This window comes from Xyrauchen texanus, chromosome 36, assembly GCF_025860055.1.
Source record: "Xyrauchen texanus isolate HMW12.3.18 chromosome 36, RBS_HiC_50CHRs, whole genome shotgun sequence".
In the NCBI taxonomy this organism is placed as follows: Eukaryota; Metazoa; Chordata; class Actinopteri; order Cypriniformes; family Catostomidae; genus Xyrauchen; species Xyrauchen texanus.
Window position 1 is genome coordinate 3,446,806 of NC_068311.1, and position 24,628 is coordinate 3,471,433.

Here is a 24,628-nt window from a genome sequence, read left to right on the forward strand (position 1 = left end):
GTACCTCTAGTTAAAATCTATAACATGTTTTGTGTACATAATTGTACCCTAAGGATCTATTGTGCAGCTTTCTCCATTAGGGTACAAATATAAACCCAAAACACCCCAGTGTCAGCTTTGTGCCACAAGCAGTACCTTTTTTACTTGGAATATATACAGTATTATGCAAAAATTAGGGAAGAAAAAAATCAGTCTCTAGAAACAGGTGCATTCCGCCTCTCTTCCAGTTCTTTTGGTGTTTATTTTGTGAAAATAACCATCTGACTTCTCATTGTCCTGTTTATAATAAGAATGATTGCCAAATAAATAAATAGATTTTTTTTTTAATTATAATTGACAATTACTATCTATATCATTAGCTCAGTCTACTTGTTGCTGCTTCTTCCGAGTTGGGCATTTGTTACTACGACATGTCACACATTAAAGTTGGAAAGTAAATACGTAAGAAGCCAACCTAAAGCAAATAAATGTTGAACGATTGTATTTGTTATATATGAATTCTTTAATTTTCCCTTTAACCTCTTTCTTGATAAGAGTCACTTATATATCTATCTCTGTATGTTTCAGAGCTTACACAGCAAGCTTATCAACCACTTCATTAGCATCCACTCCCACATGAGCAGGAACTCACAGAAATATTATTAAGGTTTTTAGAACAGCAGCTGTTCTTCCAGAGATAGGATCATTAGAACCATCAATATATATATATATATATGTAACCACAAAGAATAAGCCTGATCTAAATACTGCTGTACAATAATGTTCTTAGTGGTATCTTTCTCATTCTTAATTTTTTTATTTGTATTTGAAAATCTACTATTGGCATTGGTAATATCCATGGTGGAATACTGGATAATATCACAGTTGGGTCATGGCTGCCACCAAGCTAGAGTTCCACGTCATGACCACCGCCAAGCCAGAGTTACACATCATGGCCGCGCCAAGCCAGAGTCAGCTCCAGGCCATGGCCGCCGCCAAGCCAGAGTCAGCTCCAGGCCATGCCGCTGCCAAGCCAGAGTCAGCTCCAGGCCATGCCACAGCCAAGCCAGAGTCAGCTCCAGGCCATGCCACAGCCAAGCCAGAGTCAGCTCCAGGCCATGCCGCTGCCAAGCCAGAGTCAGCTCCAGGCCATGCCACAGCCAAGCCAGAGTCAGCTCCAGGCCATGCCACAGCCAAGCCAGAGTCAGCTCCAGGCCATGCCACAGCCACGCCAGAGTCAGCTCCACGCCACCGCCACGCCAGAGTCAGCTCCATGCCATGCCACCGCCACGCCAGAGTCTGCTCCATGCCATGCCACTGCCACGCCAGAGTCTGCTCCATGCCACCACCACACCAGATTCTGCTCCATGCCACCGCCATGGCTAAGTCTGTTCCATGCCATGCCACGGCTGAGTCTGCTCCATGCCATGTCACAGCCATGCCTCAGACTGCTCCATGCCATGTCCCGTCTGCCCGCCGAAGGCACCCCCCTGCGACTAAACCAGGCAGCTCCGCTTCAAACGGGCCCAGCTCTCAGCCACAGCATTGAGCGCCCCGCAGGTGGTGTACGCCCTCCGTCTTCAGGACCCGTGAAGCTCCTAGGCACCCATGAGAGGGAAGACCCAGGCAGTCAGATGTTTGATCCGGAGCTGGTACCAAGATCACTCCATCCCCTGGTGGAGGGCCGGGAGGAAAACCCTTGTTTTCCTTATTATTCGTTGCCGCACCCCCTTCAGGCTGTGCTACCCACATTGTTAATAAAAGAGCGATTTCCTCACTTCCTGGGTCATCTAGGGTCATCTAGCCTGCTGGGTGTGGAGAGCAAGGTAAGTGCTTTGAGTCTTTCTCAGCACCCAAGCCTCGGGACACGCTTCCGCCTCCCGAAGCATTATTACCTATTACCGGCAACACGATTCAGTTTGCCGGGCTCCCGCCTCGTCTCGGTGGTATTCGCTCCACTGCATGCACGGCGGAAATGCCAACACCTTACGTACAGAGGTTACGACCCTGCTACTCAGAGATGCGATAGAGCCTGTCCCTCCAGCAGAGATGGAGAAGGGTCTCAACAGCCCTTACTTCATCGTACCCTCGGTGGGTTGCGGCCAATCTTGGACCTGCAAGTTCTCAACCGGACTTTACACAAACTCCCGTTCAGAAACTAACGCATAAACAAATTATAACCTGTGTCTGCATTAGATTGGTTCACAGCAGTAGACCTGAAGGACACGTATTTCACGACTCCATTCTGCCTCGGCGTCGATGCATATGAGACCGCTTCAGCCCTGGCTTCAGACTCGAGTCCCGAGATGGGCATGGCGCTGTGGCATATACACCAGTTAATCACCCTTGGACAGACCTCTGTTTTCTGCGGACAGAAGTCCCCCTACAGCAGGTGTCCAGATGTATCATGGTCACCACAGAAGCCTCTCAACTGGGTTGGGGCACCGTGTGCTATGGGCATGCAGCCGCTGGCTCCTGGATGGGGCCCCGCCTGCATTGGCACATCAACTGCCTCGAGTTGTTGGCTGTACTCCTTGCCCTGCGGAGGTCTCTCCCACTGATTCGGCGGCAAGCACATCTTGATCTGTTCAGACAGCACCACCACGGTAGCGTACATAAATCGCCATGGCGGCGTATGCTCCTGTCACATGTCACATCTCGCCCACCATCTCCTCCTTTTGAGTCAGCTGAAAATCAGGTCACTGATCGCCACTCATATCCCGGGGGACTTTTCCCCCTGAAAGAATAGTAGTTGGAAAAGTATACCTTCACCGATGCGTGTAATAGCATTAAGACGCTTTTACTCTATGCGAGAAACATAGAGAGAGAAGAGGCGCAGCTGGCGCGGCCTGCTCCCATGATTGTCACGTCGCTTTGTTCCCACCCTCCGGGAAGCCGGGAATCTAAAAAGATTATTACGGTATTTATGGGACATGGGGAAGGACACGTGTAGTCTAACGGATGCTGTTGCTTTGGCACGCAACTGTCTGCCTGCACCCGCGTAATTGAATAGGGACCCCCTAGTGTCGCTTCACTCGACACAACGTCGAAGTGAGTGACAGATGGGGAACGTCTAGGTTACTGTTGTAACCTCCGTTCCCTGATGGAGGGAACAAGATACGTATCCCCCCGGCCATGATGCTGAACCGAGCCACTGCAATGGCTGAACCTAATTCTCGGTTCCTCGGTGCGAAACCTGAATGAACAGATGCATGATTCCCTCCCTTTATACACGTATTTCTGGGGGAGGGACATGCAAATTCTGTCTGCCAAATTCTCATTGAACTTTTCTCAAGTTCAGAGGTAACCGAGGCCTTCAAGAAAGTCCACTAGTCCCCCCAGAATTAATTTTTTTGAGGTTTTAAGCATGTTTCTTGTATACAATTTATATTTGGTTTCTTATTCTGTTAAAACATTATAAATTCTGGTCCATTTGCAATAATACTTCTGGCATTCCATTGCAGATTCATTAAAACCATTATTATTATGAACTTCCACATGTTGTTTGAGTTTTTCCAAAGTTAATCCTGCTACATTCAGTTGTTGCTCTGCTGCCCTTATTATGATTTTAATTCTCTCTGTTCTGCTTTCTGTTGTGCAGAACAATTTATCACTTCAGCCATAAATGAAACAAATTAAACTTTTCCGATCATTTCCTGTCCTCGTTTATCTTTCTTTGAACCAACGCATTCCCAGTCCATTCCTGTGATTTTCTCTCTCTCTTCTAGTCTGTTCATTTTGTTTTGCTTTATGGGATGCTTCAGCATACGTCAACCCCTCAGATATTCACACATTTTGAACTTTCACAGCATGTTTGTGAGCAATGCATCCCCCAAATCCAGCACTATGCTCACCACCGCAATTGCAGCATTTTGCCTTCACTACTTCATCACATTTACCATACTAATGGTCACCCCCATATCTCGCAAAGCATTGTCATGCCCGGTTCTGTGAATTTCAACATTCATTTAAATTCTTATGTTTTTCCTACTCATGTGATCTTCCTTTCCACTATCCGTACCTGATCCTTGAACACTGGTTTTCTTTCTTTTCCGATTAACTATTTTCCACCATTCATTCCCTCAGCACTCCCATTGCACGATTCATCCTCCATTTCTGGATCGCTGCCAGAGCTACTGTAATTTCCTGCCATCAGTGCTCCAGTCACAGCCCAGTGCTGCCAACTGCCAAAACTCCTCCAGTCGACCATAGAAAGGTCTCTTTAGTGTCCAGTGTTTTTATAACTGTGACCTCAATTGCCTACCATCTGTAAGTGTTAGTGTCTTAATGACCGTTCCACAGGTGCATGTTCATTCATTGTTTATGGATCATTCAACATGCATGGAAAACATTGTTTAAACCCTTTACAATAAAGATCTGTAAAGTTATTTGGATATTTTACAAAATTATCTTTAAAATACAGTGTCCTGAAAAAGAGATGTTTCTTTTTTGCTGAGTTTACATATATATAGGGGATATACAGCAGTTATGTAGAAATAGCTCGGGTGTTAATGAACCTGTTTTAAAATCAGCTTTAGGAAACCAAAAGACACAAATTCAGAATATATAAATGAGAAAATAACAGTAACAAGAGTACACAACTGTTTAATACTTACAATCTTTATTCAGTTCATTTCAGCATAAGTGTTTATTTTTTACATGATTGTTTTGAAAGGTGTATTAATAATGAAATAATGAACTACTCTACATGTAAATAAGCAAACTTTTTAGATTGGATGATTCCTATTTTTAATAAATCTAAATCTCACGCTATTCCATATGACCTTGCCTTACTGAACAGTGCTTTTATTTGTGAATAATTAGATACTGCAATCAGGAAAAACTCCTCCCACATAGACTGCACTGGTTTTACATTTACGCATTTGGCAGATGCTTTTATTCAAAGCGACTTACAGTGCACTTATTACAGGGACAATTCCCCCCGGATAAACCTGGAGTTAAGTGCCTTGCTCAAGGACACAATGGTGGTGGCTGTGGGGATCAAACCAGTGACCCTCTGATTAACAGTTATGTGCTTTAGTCCACTATGCCACCACCACGCCTGGTCTCAGTGTGCCTGGTTCGGTTTCTTTCCAGTATGAACTCTCTGATGTTTTTTCAATGGTCCTGACTGAGCAAAACTTTTGTCACATTGAGAGCACTTGTACGGTTTCTCTCCAGTATGAACTCTCTCATGTGTTTTCAGGTATGCTGACTGAGCAAAACTTTTGTCACATTGAGAGCACTTGTACGGTTTCTCTCCAGTATGAACTCTCTCATGTGTTTTCAGGTATGCTGACTGAGCAAAACTTTTGTCACATTGAGAGCACTTGTACGGTTTCTCTCCGGTATGAATTCTCTGATGTGTTTTCAGTGTTCCTGACTGAACGAAACTTTTGTCACAATGTGAGCACTTGTACGGTTTTTCTCCAGTATGAACTCTCTGGTGTCTTTTCAAGTCGCCAGTTGCAGTGAAGCCCTTTCCACACTCAGAGCACACATGATCTTTAACACCAGTGTGTGTTTTCTCATGAGCTTTCAAATGCTTCACCAATAAAAAACTTTTGCCACAATAAGAACAGAACTCTTTAACACCAGTGTGTGTTTTCTCATGATCTTTCAAACAGTTTAACCTCAAAAAACTCTTTCCACACTCATGGCAGGTAAAAGGTTTTTCTCCAGAGTGAGTTAGTGTGTGGTTATTTAGAGCATGTTTACGTGCAAAACTCTTGCCACACTGAGTACACGTGAAAGGTTTTTCTCCAGTGTGAATTCTTAAGTGTGTTTTAAGATGTAAATTACGTGTAAAACTCTTTCCACACTGAGTGCAGGTGAAAGAGTTTTTGTCCTCTGTTGTTTGAGTTTGGTTTTGTGTTTCTCCACTTAAGAAATGAGGCTTCTGATCCTGATGTTCCTCCACCACTTCATTCAGTTCTTGGCTTTCTTCTTTCACTTTTATGAAGTCTAAAAAACAAATTAAATCATTACAAATCAGATCAGGAGAGAATGTGAAAAAGACGTAAAGTATCAATTTGTGGTGATTATAAAAAGTAAAATAACTGATGTACAAAGTTAGATCCATTTAGATGCATTATTCTGTGTTATTTGTTATGACTACGGCTTCAAAATCTGGTGAACTGCATGAAGTTTTTTTATATTAATGTTCCTCAGCAGTAAATAATGAAGGATCAAGAATGGACACCAACCTATTTGTTCCTCAGTATCTTCATGTTTTATGTCGTATGGCTCTAGATAACTCATGTCTTCTTTCTCCTCTTTAACAAACTCCATCTTTTCCATATTATATCTCACAGATTTCAGTTGTTACACCTGGAGCTCTTCCTGCTGGTCTGAAGAACTTCTCTTGTAGGATGACGGGAATATTCACAGTATTTATTGGTGAATTGTTGTGGGAGTGGCTTCAATGAAGGTGTGAATTGTTTTTGCTGTGATGTTTGGAGGCCCAAAGAACCAGATCTGCACAAATGAAAAATAAATAGGTAACTGAATTTATATTTCTATACTAATTAATAATGTATAGGCTGTATTTTTCTTTATTTTATTCTCACAGTTCTGTTTCTCTGTCATCTGTCTTGCATCATCTCATTCATTTAGAATTCTCATTTAATATGTACATTTATTTAAGCACACTGTTTGGTTCAAACTTGAAAAAAATACCCAAATCCTAACAAGGAAAACTGGAAACCGATAAATGTAAAAGATGAAAATAAAAAATAAATATAGATTGTGTTCCCCCTGTAACCAACAAATAATATGTTCAATTATCTCAATGATGTTAATGTGGCAGTTTACAGGAGATCATAGACATCACCATAATGAATGAGGTGAAAACAGTGAACTATTGCTGTGAAATAAAGAGGCTTTATAAAGCAGCATAAAGGTGATGGTCTGTTATTGATATTAATGAAACAAGTCTTCCAGGATAATCAGGATAACTATCCGATCATTCACACTCAGAAAAAAGGTACCGTTAAGGTACAAGGGTTGTCACTGTGGTGGTACCCTCAAGGGGATCTTTTTTGTACCTCTAGTTCAAATCTACAACACGTTTTGTTACAAACTTCTACCCTAAGGATCTATTGTGTAGCTTTATCCATTAGGGTACAAATATGAACCCAAAACACCCCAGTGACAGCTTTGTGCCATAAGCAGTACCTTTGTTACTTGGAATATATACACTCACCTAAAGGATTATTAGGAACACATACTAATACTGTGTTTGACCCCCTTTCGCCTTCAGAACTGCCTTAATTCTACGTGGCATTGATTCAACAAGGTGCTGAAAGCATTCTTTAGAAATGTTGGCCCATATTGATAGGATAGCATCTTGCAGTTGATGGAGATTTGTGGGATACACATCCAGGGCACGAAGCTCCCGTTCCACCACATCCCAAAGATGCTCTATTGGGTTGAGATCTGGTGACTGTGGGGGCCATTTTAGTACAGTGAACTCATTGTCATGTTCAAGAAACCAATTTGAAATGATTTGAGCTTTGTGACATGGTGCATTATCCTGCTGGAAGTAGCCATCAGAGGATGGGTACATGGTGGCCATAAAGGGATGGACATGGTCAGAAACAATGCTCAGGTAGGCCGTGGCATTTAAACGATGCCCAATTGGCACTAAGGGGCCTAAAGTGTGCCAAGAAAACATCCCCACACCATTACACCACCACCACCAGCCTGCACAGTGGTAACAAGGCATGATGGATCCATGTTCTCATTCTGTTTACGCCAAATTCTGACTCTACCATCTGAATGTCTCAACAGAAATCGAGACTCATCAGACCAAGCAACATTTTTCCAGTCTTCAACTGTCCAATTTTGGTGAGCTCTTGCAAATTGTAACCTCTTTTTCCTATTTGTAGTGGAGATGAGTGGTACCCGGTGGGGTCTTCTGCTGTTGTAGCCCATCCACCTCAAGGTTGTGCGTGTTGTGGCTTCACAAATGCTTTGCTGCATACCTCGGTTGTAACGAGTGGTTATTTCAGGCAAAGTTGCTCTTCTATCAGCTTGAATCAGTCGGCCCATTCTCCTCTGACCTCTAGCATCAACAAGGCATTTTCGCCCACAGGACTGCCACATTCTGGATGTTTTTCCCTTTTCACACCATTCTTTGTAAACTCTACAAATGGTTGTGCGTGAAAATCCCAGTAACTGAGCAGATTGTGAAATACTCAGACCGGCCCGTCTGGCACCAACAACCATGCCACGCTCAAAATTGCTTAAATCACCTTTCTTTCCCATTCTGACATTCAGTTTGGAGTTCAGGAGATTGTCTTGACCAGGACAACACCCCTAAATGCATTGAAGCAACTGCCATGTGATTGGTTGATTAGATAATTGCATTAATGAGAAATTGAACAGGTGTTCCTAATAATCCTTTAGGTGAGTGTACAGTATTATGCAAAAATTAGGGAAGAAAAAAATCAGTCTCACAGGTGAATTCCACCTCTCTTCCAGTTCTTTTGGTGTTTATTTTGTGAAAATAACCATCTGACTTCTCTTTGTCCTGCTTATAACAAGAATGATTGCCAAATAAATAAATGGAAATTTTATTTATTATATTTGACAATTATTAATTATATCATTAGCTCAGTCTACTTGTAGAGATTGCAGAGTTGCTGTTTCTTCCAAGTTCTGCCCCCAGACATACAGGTATATGGACGGCGGTGCGGTCCACGGGTACACAGAGGTCCCTCAGGTGGACAGGGCATTGCGATCCACCTCTGTCCCGAGAACGCCGCCAACTGGCGGGATGTCCGGTACTCCCCTCCAAGGCCTGTAGGACAACGTCGCACTGACAGCGAAAGCCTACAGCGCCACTGGACAGGACGCCTCTGCCTTGCATGCCATGGCTCTCCTGAAGGTACACCAAGCCAGGAAACTCAAAGAACTGCACCAGGGTAGTCCCGATCCCGATGTGCTGCAGGAACTGCGCTCTGCCACCAGGGCTATGAAGGTCACAGAGCAAGCATTCGGGTGGGCGATGGCCACCCTCGTGGTCCAGGAACTACACATGTGGCTGAACTTGGTCGAGATGCATGACGTTGACAAAGCCTGCTTTCTCAATGCCCCTGTCTCCCAGTTCGGTCTCTTCGGTGACACCGTCAATGACTTCGCCTAACAGTTTTCGGCAGTGAGGCCATCTAACACATCATGCCGCGCCATCGCAGTACAGGCCACCCCCCGTCTGCTCGTCGCGGGTGCCCCCCTGCAAAGAAACCACCAACAGCTCTGCCTCAACCTGGGCCCAGCTCTCAGCCCCAGCGTCGAGTGCCCCACAGGCGGCGTATGCCCCTCGTCTCCAGGACCTCTTCTAGGGCTCGTAAAGCCCCTAAACGTTCCTGAGATGGCGCACCCAGGAAGCCAGATGTTTGCTCCGGAGATGGTAGCAAGACCACTCCATCCCCTGGTGGAGGGCCGGGAGGAGAATAGTCAGTTCTCCCTTTTTCTTTCGCCACACCCCTTTTGAGCTGCGGTACCCAAATTTTCAATAAGAGAGCGATTTCCTTACGGCACCCTGGCACCAAAACCTTGCAGTCCCGGCAGGCCAACGCTGACGAGTCTCAAGGACGTCCCTACAGGACCCCCTCCTCTGTCTACAACCCGCCCCCTGCAGGGTGTGCGGAGCAAGGTAAGTGCTTTGAGGTTTTTCTCAGCACCCAAGCCTTGGGATGCGTGTTTGCCTCCCAACGCACTATTACCTGCTCCCCCCAACGCACTTCCCAGCCCATTGCGTTGGCTGGCCAAGACCATCCGACTCAGCTATGCGATTCAATTCGCCAGGCTCCCACCTCGTTTCAGCAGTGTTCGCTCCACTCCATTGCGCGGTGAAAACGCAAGCACCTAACGAGCAGAGATTGCCACTCTGCTACTCAAGGACACGATAGAACCTGTCCCTCCAGCCGAGATGAAGAAGGGTTTCTACTGCCCTTACTTCATTGTACCCAATAAAGGCGGTGGGTAGCAGCCAATCTTGTACTTGCAAGTTCTCAAACGGACTTTACACAGACTCTCGTTCAAAATGCTCAGGCAGAGGTGAATTTTAACCTGCGTTCGGCATCAAGATTGGTTCGCGGCAGTAGACCTGAAGGACGCGTACTTCCACGTCTCCATTTTGCCTAGACACCTACTCTTCTTACAGTTCGCGTTCGACGGCCAGGCGTATCAGTACATGGTCCTCCCCTTCAGCCTGTCCCTGTCCCCTTGCCTCTTCACCGAGGTCGCAGAGGCAGCCCTTGCCATGCTGCAGGAAAAGGGTATCCGCATACTCAATTACCTCAACGACTGGCAGATACTAGCACACCCTCGAGAGTTACTATGCACCCACAGGGATCAGGTGCTCACACACCTCAGCCGTTTAGGGCATCAGGTCAACTGGGAAAAGAGCAAGCTCTCTCCGATTCAGAGCATCTTCTTTCTCGGTTTGGAGTTAGACTCGGTCAGCACCCCTCACAACAGAGCGTGCGCAGTCAGTGCTTAGGTGCCTTGCTCGCTTCAAGCCAGGCACAGCGGTTCCTCTCAAACAGTTCAAGAGGCTCCTGGGACATATGGCATCCTCAGCCGCGGTAGCACCACTCGGGTTGATGCATATGAGACCGTTCCAGCACTGGCTTCAGACTCGAGTCCCGAGATGGGCATGGCACCGCGGCACATACCGTGTTTTTATCACCCCTTCCTGCCGTCAAGACTTTCAACCCTTGGACAGACATCTGTTTTCTGCGGACAGGAGTCCCCCTACAGCAGGTGTCCAGACGTGTCGTGGTCACCACAGATACCTCTAAACTGGGTTGGAGCGCCGTGTGCTATGAGCACGCAGCCACTGGCTCCTGGACGGGGCCCCGCCTGCATTGGCACATCAATTGCCTCGAGATGTTGGCTGTACTCCTTGCCTTGCGGACGTTTCTCCCACTGATTCAGGGCAAGCACGTCTTGATCCGCTCAGACAGCACCGCCATGGTAGCATACATAAATCAACCAAGGTGGGGTACGCTCCCGTCTCATGTCACAACTCGCTTGCCATCTCCTCCTTTGGAGTCAGCCACGACTCAGGTCGCTGCTCGTCACTCATATCCCTGGCAACACAATGGCGGACGCACGGTCGCAACAGGTATTGCTCAGCGGAGAGTGGCGGCTCCACCCCCAGGTGATCCAGCTGATTTTGGGCTGCTTCGGCAGGGCACAGCTAGACCTCTTTACCTCCCAAGACAACTCACACTGCCCGCTCTGGTACTCCCTAACGAGTACCATCATCTAGATTTCTGTGTTTCCCACAGGTATATACAAATTCATGTGCTAAAACTTGTAATTACAATATTTCAGAGGCAACTTGAAAACAGTAAATGATTACTGAAAGTGGGTGCCCATTAAAAGCTCTTGCCACACTCAGGGCATGTGAAAGGTTTTTCTCAGTATGAGTTCTTAAGTGTTTCTTAAGACTGAGAGCAGGTGAAAGGCTTCCCTCCAGTGTGAATTCTTAAGTGTATTTTAAAGGTGCAGTATGTAAGATTTAGAAACTCTTGTTATTAATGACACCTGTGGCAGTTAAGTGAACTGCAGTCATCTACCAGTTGCTCGCACTCGTGCACACACTCCATAGGGACGCAAGCATCGACCTAAAAGATCCCTCCAGGAATCAAATGCCCTGCCGATGTTCACTCTAGTTTTCGCTCGACCAATATCACATTTCCGCTTAACGAGATTCAGTAGATAGCTTAAAAAAAATGTGTTTTGTTATGGCTTACTCTGAGTTTGTGTAGGAGTCAGTGTTGTGCTGGGAGTCGGACGTTTGCTGGATTCCGTCTATATTCGTTGAATAGCGGGTCGAACCTTAAAGCGACCCGCTCCCTTTGCATGAAAATCTGTCTTTTATTAGGCAACCTTTTTTTAAGTTGTGTCACAAGCTGATCACATATTGGTAAAAAAGGTGAATATTACATTAAAAATTTTACATATTGTACCTTTTAAGGTATATTTTACTTGAAAAACTCTTTCCACACTGAGAGCAGGTGAAAGAGTTTTTGTCCCTTGAAGTTGATTTTTCTCCACTTAAGAAATGAGGCGGCTTCTGATACTGTTGTTCCTCCACCACTTCATTCAGTCGTTGGCTTTCTTCTTTCACTTTTATGAAATCTAAAAAAATTTACATATGAAATCATTACAAATCAGGAGAGAATGTGAAACAGACGTCATGTATCAATTTGTGGTGATTAATTAAAATAAGGTCATATAACACATACTAAACATTTGTCCACAAGCCTTTTGAGAACTGGATCTTGTAGCCTAGAGTTTTTGCTACAAAATTATGTGAAAACCATACTGATCACTGATTCATACAAAACAATATAGTAATTTAACTTTTGTAAGACACTTTTAGTGTTAGAAATGTCATATGCGAGGAGAATGCTGAGGAGACAAAGACCCCGCCCCTGGGCCTATCAACGAGGAATGTGACAGAATGAGAATGAATGTGAGGAGAAGTAATCTGACTATACATTTTCTTTACATAAAGACTTTACTTTAAAAATGTAGATCAAAATACAGTGATATTGTGAACACTTTTTACAATTTAAAAGAACATTTCAATGTATTGTAAAATGCAATTTGTGATCAAAGCTGAATTTTCAGCATCATTACTGCAGTTTTCAGTGTCACATGATCCTTCATAAAACATTATAATATGCTGATTTTCTAATATGGGCATATTTAAAGAGCATTTTACTAATTTAACCTGAACAGATATTTGCAAGCTCAAGCTTTGTTGATGATAATGAGGCAGCATAAACACTAGTTAAAATATAATATAAACATTCATATTATTTTTATACCATATCACATATTATTAATATAATACAGCATACAATTTAAATACCTGCATTAGCCGAAACAACATTTAAATGTAAATAAAACTTGTTTATTAGGAGTCATATTTCAAATTTCAATACTCTGAATCCTGGCTGGCAAGTCTGAAAACAGTCCCACTAGTAAAATATGTACATGTTTATATAAAATAGCATGTCAACTAATGTTAGTAACACTAAATGACTTACTCATCTGAAATTGTATCCTCGGCTGGTTGAAGTCTCTCTTCAAAATGCAAACGTTCATCGGAGTCCCGCTCTTCTTCTGAGGAAAACGTGAACTCTTCGTCACTATCCAAGAGCTTCCTCGCCTATGTATCTTGCGATCTTTCAAACACGCAGAAAAGTGAATAAACTTGATGTTTTTAAGGCACAGTCGGGGGCGTTCACCATTTGCATTGAACGTCTCAGCACATTACCGTATGAATAGCGTGCTCTGCCCGTGGGTGTGATCACATTAGGGATAGTTAGCTGAGCCAGGAGAAAATGTACATTGCTTTGTTTCATACAGATTTGTTTTAAATTAAATGTTTTTTTATTTAAAAGTAGACATTTTAAGCTTTCTTTAGACATACGTTTCATGTTTGTGTGATAAGTATTCGCAGAGTACCAGTTCATTTTGTGACGCGTTTCAGAAATATGCTCGTGAACATAGAGACATAGAGATTTTTATTTTCTTTATTTTACAAAAGCACAAGGTTTTGTTGTTATTGTGAATGTACACAAATAAAAGTAGACCCTTTATAGTCTCTAATGATGTCTTACACTTATCTGTATGCCCCAAAATGACGGAGGATTTTATGTTGATTCTGCTGTAATGATGAAAAAATCCAGCAGGACGCGCCGGCACGTCCGTCGACCCCAGAGGGATAAATTGAATAATAAATTAACAGGGAAGTAGAGATGATAAAATACATTTATAAGCTCAGCCTTTATTCAGTTTTTAATGCCTGATGTAAAAGTATCTACCTTTGTAGAGCAATAAAATACTTTAGGCAATTGCAGAATAGTTCCACTAGTCACAGATACACTTCAGAAAATGGAGTACACAATTATTTCTGGGCTTAAAAGATGCAAAAACCAAATCAATGCATAACATTGTATCTCAAAAGGAAAACAATTTGACCACCCCAAGCACTTCTTAACCTGTTGATACGCAATTTCACCGCACTCGGGAGTGACGTCACTCTGCTTACATTTAATATATAATTTACCGTCTATAAATTGTATTAATGTTAACAAATGATACGATAGCAATGCTCCAGAAACAGTAATTTAGTTATTTGTGCCAGGAGTACAAATGAAAATATCAAAACGGGACTTCAAACCTTTATTATGAAATCGCGATCACCAGATGAATCCAGTTCGCCACACTTGGGTCAATTGTCCATGTCAAGCGTTCATTGAAAAACATCCAATAGCACTTTTTGTCCATACAAGTGATTTTAATAATCACTTGTATGGAATCAAATGAGAAATTAAGTAACCGTATTGAACAAAATCAAATCTATCATTGCCATGTCCATCAGAACATATTCACTGAGATTCAAAGGTACATTTGAACTAAGGTTCATGCTGAGAAATATTGATATATTCTCCATTGTTTATATGCAATCTCGCCTGAAAGAATTACCCTTCGTCGTCGTTCTTAAAAAATCTATGCAATCTGAGCAGCATTCATGTTGTAAAACTGCATATTATCTTATATATTAGAGTCCTGTAAACAAAATGAGCCTGTCTCCAAAGTCTATTTTTTAAAATGCGGCGTAGTTTTATTAAAACAGCCAGGAAGTGTGGTCAAATTTTGTGCCGTCTTGAAAGGTGGAGCCTTAATTTTACTCTGTTTCAGAGACAAAAGCTCACAGGAGCCTAATTTTTAGTTAGATCATCTTCAAATTTGAAACGTAACTTCTTTAGACGTGTGGCTTTGAGAACCTTGTATTTCTGGGTTGTCTTGGGACTTTCATTACTGTTTTTTTAGATTATAAAAACACGTTCAGCACAAAATATTTCCATTACTATAAATTTCAGCATCTCTAACTTTAAAAAATAACAACATATATTAATTATGGAACTTGGGAAATAAAGCCCAAAGTGTCTTCTTTCAAAAGATACTACAACTGTGTCCATACTCCAAAGGGTTCAGAAAATACAACCATATTAAGTTCAGGTAAGACATTTTCATGGTTTGTGCTCAAAAAGGGGTGCGTATACCCAGGTTAAAGCCCAATGTGGCCCCTTTGCCAAAATAGTTGCCCACCCCTGCTTTAACCCCTCTTTGTAAGCCTTGACTTCTCGCACACCATTTGGTCGATTACCAGAGGCTTGCAGCAACTATTGGCCAAATTCCTGCCAAACAGTTGCTTGATAGTAGCAGCAAATTACAGCTGAGTGGAAACAATGCCCAAACGAAAGTGTAAATTTACAGAAGATTTGCACAAAAAAATTCCTATGCTTTCGTCCAGGTCGAGATCCGTGGGAAGCAGTATGACATGTAAAGCTGGCACATATGTGTCAGTTGCTAATAAAGGTGCAAGTGATTTAGAAGCACACATTAGCTCTGCAAAGCATTAAGGGTCAGCAAAAGATTACATTTTATCAGGTAAACTAACTAACTACTTTTGGCGACCAGGTAAAATTGTTATCACAATTTGTTTAATTTTACATGGCTATTCAAAATAATAGTAATAGTAAATGAAGGTACACTCATGTCATCAAATATTTGACTTTAGTACATCTAAAGAATGTTGGAATAATTAAGAAAGTTAATAATTAAGAGTTTAATGGAACGCTCCAACAACCTCTATTCAGATGTATTTGTTTACCTTTGTAGTATTTGTTCTCTCTCTCTTCTTCGGATTGTTTTTTGTGCTATCGTCAAACTGCTGCCGCAAACGCGTCTACACTGTCGTGAACACAATGAATCTGTCACCCTCGAGAGGGCGCTGTATAGCTAAAGTAGAATTCTACATTGATTTGCATTCAAGGGTGCTTTTTTTATTGGAGCGCTTTGAGATGTCTTCTGGAATGTGAGCTGGATTATTTTTCTTTTTCTGAAATGCTTTTGCGTTCCCTCGCAATATATTTACCATGGTTTTACTACAGTAACTATATTTTAACCTTGATATTCCTAGAAAAAACATAGTAATATCACAGGAAAACGAAAACTATGGTAATAAGAATCATCTTTGTGTGGTCATTACGGTTTTACTACAAATACCATGGTAAAACCATAGTAACCAAGATTAACCATGGTTAATGCATAGTATACATGATAATTATATGGATACAATGCACTGTATTTAAAACATGGTTTCTGCACACACACACACACACACACAAAAGAAAAACAGTAAAGCCATGGTTTTACTACAGTAACTACTATGGTATGTGTGTAGTAAAGCCACAATAACCACAAAATTATGATTTTTCCTACCAGAGTTTTCAACCGTCTGTATTATCACTATGGTTTCACGATGAATATCATGGTTAAAACATGGTTACTATGGTAAAACCATGGTAAACTTATTGTGAGGGAATGCAAATCTTATTGGGAACTATTTCAGAACTATGGTGATAAAAATCAGAATTTTGTGGTTATAAAAACATGTTTTCTGCCTAAAAATACAGTTACAGTCTACAATATCAATAGCACTTTATATTAACGTAGCATTTGTTAATTCATTAGGTATCATTAACAATGAACACAATACTTTTACAGTTTTTATTCATCTTTGTTAATGTTAGTTCTTTAAAATAAAATGTTTCATTGATAATGTTCGTTCATATTGCATTTAAAAAATCATGTCTTGAAATGAACATTAACCAATATTAATAAAAGCTGAAAAAGTATTATTCATTATTAGTTCATGTTAGCTAATGTTGTTAACTAATGTTAACAAATGTATCCTTATTTTAAAGTGCTACCACAATACAGTGGCAGGCAGTGCATTAAAATTCAAGGCCTTCAGTGTTATTCATGTCATTAAGAAAACACAGTTTATCAATTGTAGTGAATTCGTTATGATAAATATACACTGCAAGTGTCATGTTCGTTACCATAGACTGGTGTGAGGTATAAGTAATGACAGTGTGAGAAGAGTATAGCTCAGAGAATGCGATTTGACCCTCGCAAAAGCAATCAAAATCGGTCAAATCAGTGAGCTAACAGAGCAGCATACTAAGGTGCTAGATGTAGTATACTACAAAGAAAGGGGTAGAAAAGACACCATGCAGAGGCAGCACAAACTCCCAAGTGTTAAAAGAAACATCGCAAAAGTTTTGGCAGTGACAGACATTTTTTTGTTTCGCAAAGTTTTCTGCTTCAGTTGTTGTGGTGTTGATTCACATTGTTTCTAGATTATTGTGCAGCGTGATCAGATGCATTTTAAATAATTGCAAAAAGCTTCATTGGCCAAAAAAAAAATGAAGTTTTTTGGTCCTGGCAGAAAATGACCAGCTAACATAATTTCACTAATCGTATCAGCAGCACCTGGGAAAGTGTGAACGAGTACTAGTCAGGTGAAATCACTTGATCATTCTGATTGGATTATAAGAGCAGACTGATTGCTATAAAAGGAGGGAAGAAGTGCTTCCAATCATTGGGTTCTTGTTAGCAACGGTTACCTCTAAAGAAAGATGTGCAGCCATCCTGGATTTGCATCAAAATGGCCTCACATGCAAGAAAATTGCTGCAAAAAATATTGCACCTGAAAGAACCATTTACCGGGTCATTAAGAACTTCAAGGAGAGAGGTTCAACTGCAGTGAAGAAGGCTTCAGGATGTCCCAGAGTGTCCAGCAAGTGCCAGGACCATCTCCTCCTGAGGAGTCAGCTATTGAATCATGTCAACACCAGTGTAGAGCTCAATATTGGCAGCAGGTTGGTGTGACTGCATCTGCGTGCACAGTGAGGCAAAAACTTTTGGACAATGGCCTGGTGTCAAAGCAACTTCTCGCCAAGAAAAACATCAAGGACAGACTGAAATTCTGCAAGAAGTACAAGGATTGGACAGCAGAAGACTGGTGTAAAGTTATTTTCTCACCAGCATATACCAGACAATCTTTTCCCAGTTTATGACTATTCAGACACTTTGCTGGATATTTTAGCCAGAGGCGAGGGAGACAAGCTAGCGCACTAGTCAAACTCTGTCGGTGCTGCTTTCGAACAGTGCTGCAGAGTATTTATCTAGTGAATCTCCACTCTCTTCCTAACAAAACAGACGAACTACATCTCCTCACACGTACAAACAAGGAATTTTCAAACTCTGCTGCCTTGTGCTTCACAGAAACCTGGCTGAGTGAAGCCATTCCAGACAGCAAGTTACAACTGCCAGGCTTCCCGCTGCTCAGAGCGTATTGCATCGTGGATTTAAAGGGGAAAACGAGAGGCGGTGTAACATGCTTTTACATCAATGAAAGTTCGTGTGCAGATGTAACAACGTTAAGATGTGCAGTCCTAATTTGGTAGCGCTCTTTACTAACTGTAAGCCTTTCTACTCGCCACAGGAATTTTCTTTGTTTATTCTGGTGAGTGTTTATATCCCGCCACTATTGGGGGTCGATGGCGATCAGCCTGTACCTTCTGTTTCCTAACTGCCCTTTGGAGATGGACATGAGCTTGGTTCCACACTTCTTAGCATTCATTGAAGCCAGTCATTGATGGCCGGTAGCTCTGTGGGTTCTCCTGTGCAGGGGAATGTGGGGGTTGAAATCCCAGCACACATTGAAAGGGGTTCATTCCCGTGGACGACTTCTCAAGGGAATTCTGGGCATACTCTGCCCAAAGCAGATAACGATGACAATATATACAGTGAGGAAAATAAGTATTTGAACACCCTGCTATTTTGCAAGTTCTCCCACTTGGAAATCATGGAGGGGTCTGAAATTGTCATCATAGGTGCAAGTCCATTGTGAGAGACATAATCTAAAAAAAAAAATCCAGAAATCACAATATATGATTTTTTAACTATTTTTTTGTATGATACAGCTGCAAATAAGTATTTGAACACCTGTCTATCAGCTAGAATTCTGACCCTCAAAGACCTGTTAGTCTGCCTTTAAAATGTCCACCTCCACTCCATTTATTATCCTAAATTAGATGCACCTATTTGAGGTCATTAGGTGCATAAAGACACCTGTCCACCCCATACAATCAGTAAGAATCCAACTACTAACATGACCAAGACCAAAGAGCTGTCCAAAGACACTAGAGACAAAATTGTACACCTCCACAAGGCTGGAAAGGGCTACGGGAAATTGCCAAGCAGCTTGGTGAAAAAAGGTCCACTGTTGGAGCAATCATTAGAAAATGGAAGAAGCTAAACATGACTGTCAATCTCCCTCGGACTGGGGCTCCATGCAAGATCTCACCTCGTGGGGTCTCAATGATCCTAAGAAAGGTGAGAAATCAGCCCAGAACTACACGGGAGGAGCTGGTCAATGACCTGAAAAGAGCTGGGACCACCGCTTCCAAGGTTACTGTTGGTAATACACTAAGACGCCATGCTTTGAAATCATGCATGGCACGGAAGGTTCCCCTGCTTAAACCAGCACATGTCAAGGCCCGACTTAAGTTTGCCAATGACCATTTGGATGATCCAGAGGAGTCATGGGAGAAAGTCATGTGGTCAGATGAGACCAAAATAGAACTTTTTGGTCATAATTCCACTAACCGTGTTTGGAGGAAGAAGAATGATGAGTACCATCCCAAGAACACCATCCCTACTGTGAAGCATGGGGGTGGTAGCATCATGCTTTGGGGGTGTTTTTCTGCACATGGGACAGGGCTGACTGCACTGTATTAAGGAGAGGATGACCGGGGCCATGTATTGCGAGATTTTGGGGAACAACCTCCTTACCTCAGTTAGAGCATTGAAGATGGGTTGAGGCTGGGTCTTCCAACATGACAATGACCCAGCACTAGCCAGGATAACCAAGAGTGGCTCTGTAAGAAGCATATCAAGGTTCTGGCGTGGCCTAGCCAGTCTCCAGACCTAAACCCAATAGAGAATCTTTGGAGGGAGCTCAAACTCCGTGTTTCTCAGCGACAGCCCAGAAACCTGACTGATCTAGAGAAGATCTGTGTGGAGGAGTGGGCCAAAATCCCTCCTGCAGTGTGTGCAAACCTGGTGAAAAACTACAGGAAACGTTTGACCTCTGTAATTGCAAACAAAGGCTACTGTACCAAATATTAACATTGATTTTCTCAGGTGTTCAAATACTTATTTGCAGCTGTATCATACAAATAAATAGTTAAAAAATCATACATTGTGATTTCTGGATTTTTTTTTTTTAGATTATGTCTCTCACAGTGGACATGCACCTATGATGACAATTTCAGACCCCTCCATGATGTCTAAGTGGGAGAACTTGCAAAATAGCAGGGTGTTCAAATACTTATTTTCCTCACTGTATATTCTAAGAAAGAATAAATCTTCATTTGATTGTAGATGGTATCCTGAAGTGAAGCTGATGTTGAGATGTTGAAAGAATGCCTTCCAGACCCAAGATGTAAACTGAGGACCCCTGTCGGATACGATGTCATCAGATAGTCTGTAGCAAGTGTGCCGCACAAGCCCTCAAAAGTGAAGCCAAAATGTCTCGATCGCCCCCCGGTGACTGGTCCTAGTATAGGTCATAAACCCCGCCTCCCCGTGTTATTCAATGGGACGTGAGACCAACTGAACAATTAAATTACACTTCACATATCTTTTTTCCAAAGATAGTTTCTATCACGTTGATGTAATTTCAAGTGTTTGTTTTTAGTTAGTTATTTGATGCTATAAAAACGGTGCTGTGACATCATGATTGACAGCTGTGATTGACAGGTTCTCTGAGCGAAGTAGTCACTGAAGCACCAACTGACTTTTTTTCGGGATCTTCGGAGGACTGAGGAGATTGGAGCTTTGAATTTAATATCTAAATTTCTATAATTAATTATTTCACACCATCATAAGTGAAAAGTGCAGGGGCGTGTGCTTGCGATTGATTTAATTTAATTTTAATTTAATTGATCAATTGTCACACATTATACATACATTTCTGCATATACATGGTGAAATTATTTATTTTTCACATATCCCAGCTAAGCTAAGCTGGGGTCAGAGTGCAGGGTCAGCCATGATACGGCACCCCTGGAGCAGATAGGTTCAAGGGCCTTGCTCAAGGGCCCAACAGTGGTGTCTTGGTGGTGTTGGGGCTTGAACCCCTGACCTTCTGATCAGTAACCCAGAGCCTTAACCGCTGAGCCTTGATTTCGCGGCTTTACTTCTTGCTCACTACTGCGCAGGTTTGGTCCCGAAATCGCAACTGCGCAGACTCAAGTCCCAAGATGTCAGTGCCATATCGGGACACTGGTGGCTTCAGTTCTCACCAATGGAAAAGAGCGAAGGTGCGTTGTCCATCTTTTTTTACAGTCTATGGTCTGTAGAATCGAAACATCTGATGCAGAAGATGTTCAGCAGTCTCGAAGGCTGTGGGCAGCTTAAGCAGAGGGATTAGTCAAAATGCTTTAGAGAACCGATCAATAATAGTTAGAATGATGGTGTTACCTTGGGAGATCAGTGATAAAGTCGATGGCGATATGAGACCAAGGTTGGATATGTTTGCTGCACAGGTGGGACAGTTTTGACGTAAGAGATGGTTTCAGCCTGCATTGTGTTCCACCAGAAACCGTTCCGAAGCAGTTGAAGTTTGGCTGCGATACCTGAGTGTCTATAACTTGTGGTAGTATGGACCCATCGAAAGGTCCTTTCCCGAAGGAGTCATGGTACATAGGTCTTAACATGAGGGCAGTCAGGGGGAGTCGCGTCCTGAATCTGAGCTTGGGCGATTTCGGTCAGGATGTCCCATTGGACTGGGGCTAAGATTAATGACGTGGGGATGGTAGGTTCCAATGTCTGATCTTGGGAGTCAGACTCAAACTGATGAGAGAGAGCATCGGCTTTGGAATTCTTTTTACCAGGACGATATGTATTGGTAAATTTGAAACGGGTAAAGAACAAAGCACACTTTGTCTGCCTGATTCAGTCTTTTCGGCGAACGTAAATATTCGAGGTTTCGATGGTCTGATAGCACAAGGGAAAGAATGTTTTGCCCCTCCAGCCAATGTCGCCATTCCTCGAGAGCTATGCAGGACACAGCTTTTGAGATCTAGAAGTGCAAGGGTAGAGTTTCATGGGTGATGTGAAAGAGCACCGCTGGATCTGTAGTTGGCAGTCTTCTGTAACACAGACTCCGAAGAACTAGGGTGTAGATCCATGTGTGGTTTATTAGTAAATGTGCAAATAATAAACAGACAGGCAGGGTAAATCTCCAGCAATCAAACAGCACAGGCAGAAGAGAGACAAGGTCATAAAAAGGCAGTGTTCAGGGCAGGTAGCAAACATTCAAAGTACAAATCCAGGTGAACAAGACGTAATCAAAAGGCTTAAATTGTCCTTGAAATTGGGAACAGGTGTGAGTGTAATCAGTCCAGGTAGGCATGCTGGGAAGTTTAGTTCATTATGCTCTCAGAACTCGGGTGAGAGAGACATCTGGTGGGGAGTAGGGGAAGTCCTGCTTTGACTGCACTGATTGAGTGATTTTGAGGCTGCAGACACCAATCTGGATGAGCTCACAGATACTGTTACATCATATATCAGTTTCTGTGAGGATATGTGCATTCATTCTAGGCCTTATTTAATATACAACAACAAACCATGGTTTATAGCAGAACACAGGCAGCTTCGTGAGGCCAAAGAGGATGCTTAAAGAGGTGGGGATAAAGTCTTGTACAATCGGGCCTGGAACACACTGAATAAGGAAATCAGAGTGGTTAAAATAAGATATTCTTAGAAGCTGAAATTTTTTTTTCAGCTAATAACCCTGCATCAGTGCGGAGAGGCCTGAAACAACTTACGAACTACAAGACTCCTACCCCCAACACTGTAGCAGACCAACAACTGGCTGACGACTTGAATGTTTTACTACATATTTGAAAGGCCCAATCTCATACCCCACACCCACTCTGACCTTCACTTCACACAAACACCCCCTGCAACCCCCCTCCTGCTACTCAACCTGCACTTAAGATCTGTGAAGAGGTGTGCTGGGTCTTCTGAAAACAAAAGACTAGGAAATCACAGGACCCAGATGGAATTTCACATGCTTCTCTTAAATCCGGTGCTAACCAGCTGGCCACCATCTTCGCACAGATCTGAAACCGATCACTGGAGCAGTGTGAAGTTCCCTGCTGCTTCAAACACAATCATCATTGCAATCATCATTCCTGTTCCAAAGAAACCCAAATTCACAGGACTTAATAACTACAGACCCATCGCCCTGACGTCTGTGGTCATGAAATCATTTGAGAGACATGTTAGCCCCCCCAGATCCCCTTCAATTTACTTATAGAGCAAACAGGTTTGTGAAGGATGCAGTCAACGTGGGATTGCATCATATCCTGCAACATCTGGACAGACCAGGGATATATGCAAGGATCCTTTTTGTGGACTTCAGTTTGCAGGACAACTGCATTTCAGTTCAGTTTGGCTTTCAACACCATCATCCCAGCTATTCTCCAGTCTAAATTACACCAACTCTCTGTTCCCATGTCTATCTGTCAGTGGACTACCAGCTTTCTGATGGACAGGCAGCAGCTAGTGAGACACGGAAATTCACTTCCAGCACCTGTACAATCAGCACAGGTGCTCCCAGGGATGTGTGCTCTCCCCACTACTCTTCTCCCTGTTTACAAACAACTGCACAGCAAAGGATCTCTCTGTCAAGCTCCTGATGTTTTCAGATGGCACCACTGTCATCGGCCACATCCAAGATGACGATAAGTCTGTATACAGAAGGGAGGTTGAACGGCTGGCTCACTGGTGTAATCAAAACAACTTGGAGCTGAACAACACTCAAAACAGTGGAGATGATTGTGGACTTTAGGAGGAACACCCCAACACTGACTCCTCCCCAAGGTTTTATCAGAGTAAAACTGGGGTAATAAACTTGTGTAAACAACTGCAAATGACATTTGGTTAATCAACTCAAACTTAAAGACAACTGACAAGACTGTTATTCTACTCACATTAACACAACAATTGTAATGCTGGGACCAAGAGATAGAATAACTAATGCAGGAGAAAATTCTCTCTCTCCTCTTGTACTCTCCATTCCTAGGCTGAGCCAATCAAGGGTGATGAACAACAGGTGTGTCTCATTATCCTGCTTAACTGGAGAGCAAAAGTGACAAGGAAATACACAGGGAGACACAACACACAATAAACCACATTTAAATATCACCATCACAATGATATAATATACGTCCCTCGGAACGTAACTAAAATATATATATATATATATATATATATATATATATATATATGGAGTGGTGTGGAGTCCATGTTTATGGAGTGGTGGTGGTGTAGTGGTCTAAAGCACATAACTGGTAATCAGAAGGTCGCTGGTTCGATCCCCACAGCCACCACCATTGTGTCCTTGAGTAAGGCACTTAACTCCAGGTTGCTCCGGGGGGATTGTCCCTGTAATAAGGGCTCTGTAAGTCGCTTTGGATAAAAGCGTCTGCCAAATGCATAAATGTAAATGTGTATGTATTCACATTTTATATATATATATATATATATATATATATATATATATATATATATATATACACACACACACACACACACAGTACATATATAGGGAATATACATCAGTGTTATGTAGAAAGAGCTCAGGTGTTAATGAACCTGGTTTGAAATAAGCTTTAAGAAACCAAAA

General features: G+C 42.5%; 3 protein-coding genes across 7 annotated transcripts in view; all 3 read right to left on the bottom strand.

Moving 5' to 3' along the window:
* The window catches only part of LOC127629457 (zinc finger protein 721-like), an 87,375-nt gene that overhangs the window by 58,318 nt on the left and 4,429 nt on the right, over positions 1-24,628 (bottom strand). The gene's annotated exons all lie outside the window — the stretch shown is intronic.
* Positions 1-24,628, bottom strand: part of LOC127629587 (zinc finger protein 721-like) — a 108,098-nt gene that overhangs the window by 50,517 nt on the left and 32,953 nt on the right. Inside the window, exons 7-8 of one of the 5 annotated variants that reach the window (XR_007968783.1) lie at positions 6,186-6,456; positions 5,814-5,943 (exon numbers count right to left, since the gene is read on the bottom strand). The exons of 3 other annotated variants lie outside the window; for them this stretch is intronic. The gene's annotated coding sequence lies outside the window, so the exon portion shown is untranslated. Of the gene's footprint in view, positions 1-5,813; positions 5,944-6,185; positions 6,457-24,628 lie in introns of those variants that run through there. One more of the 5 variants, XR_007968782.1, reaches the window with a different exon arrangement.
* Positions 1-24,628, bottom strand: part of LOC127629459 (zinc finger protein 721-like) — a 36,427-nt gene that overhangs the window by 2,383 nt on the left and 9,416 nt on the right. Inside the window, exons 5-7 of the mRNA XM_052106562.1 lie at positions 24,013-24,078; positions 11,983-12,135; positions 5,057-5,943 (exon numbers count right to left, since the gene is read on the bottom strand). Coding sequence (XP_051962522.1) covers positions 5,057-5,943; positions 11,983-12,135; positions 24,013-24,078 — 1,106 coding nt within the window. The remainder of the gene's footprint in view (positions 1-5,056; positions 5,944-11,982; positions 12,136-24,012; positions 24,079-24,628) is intronic.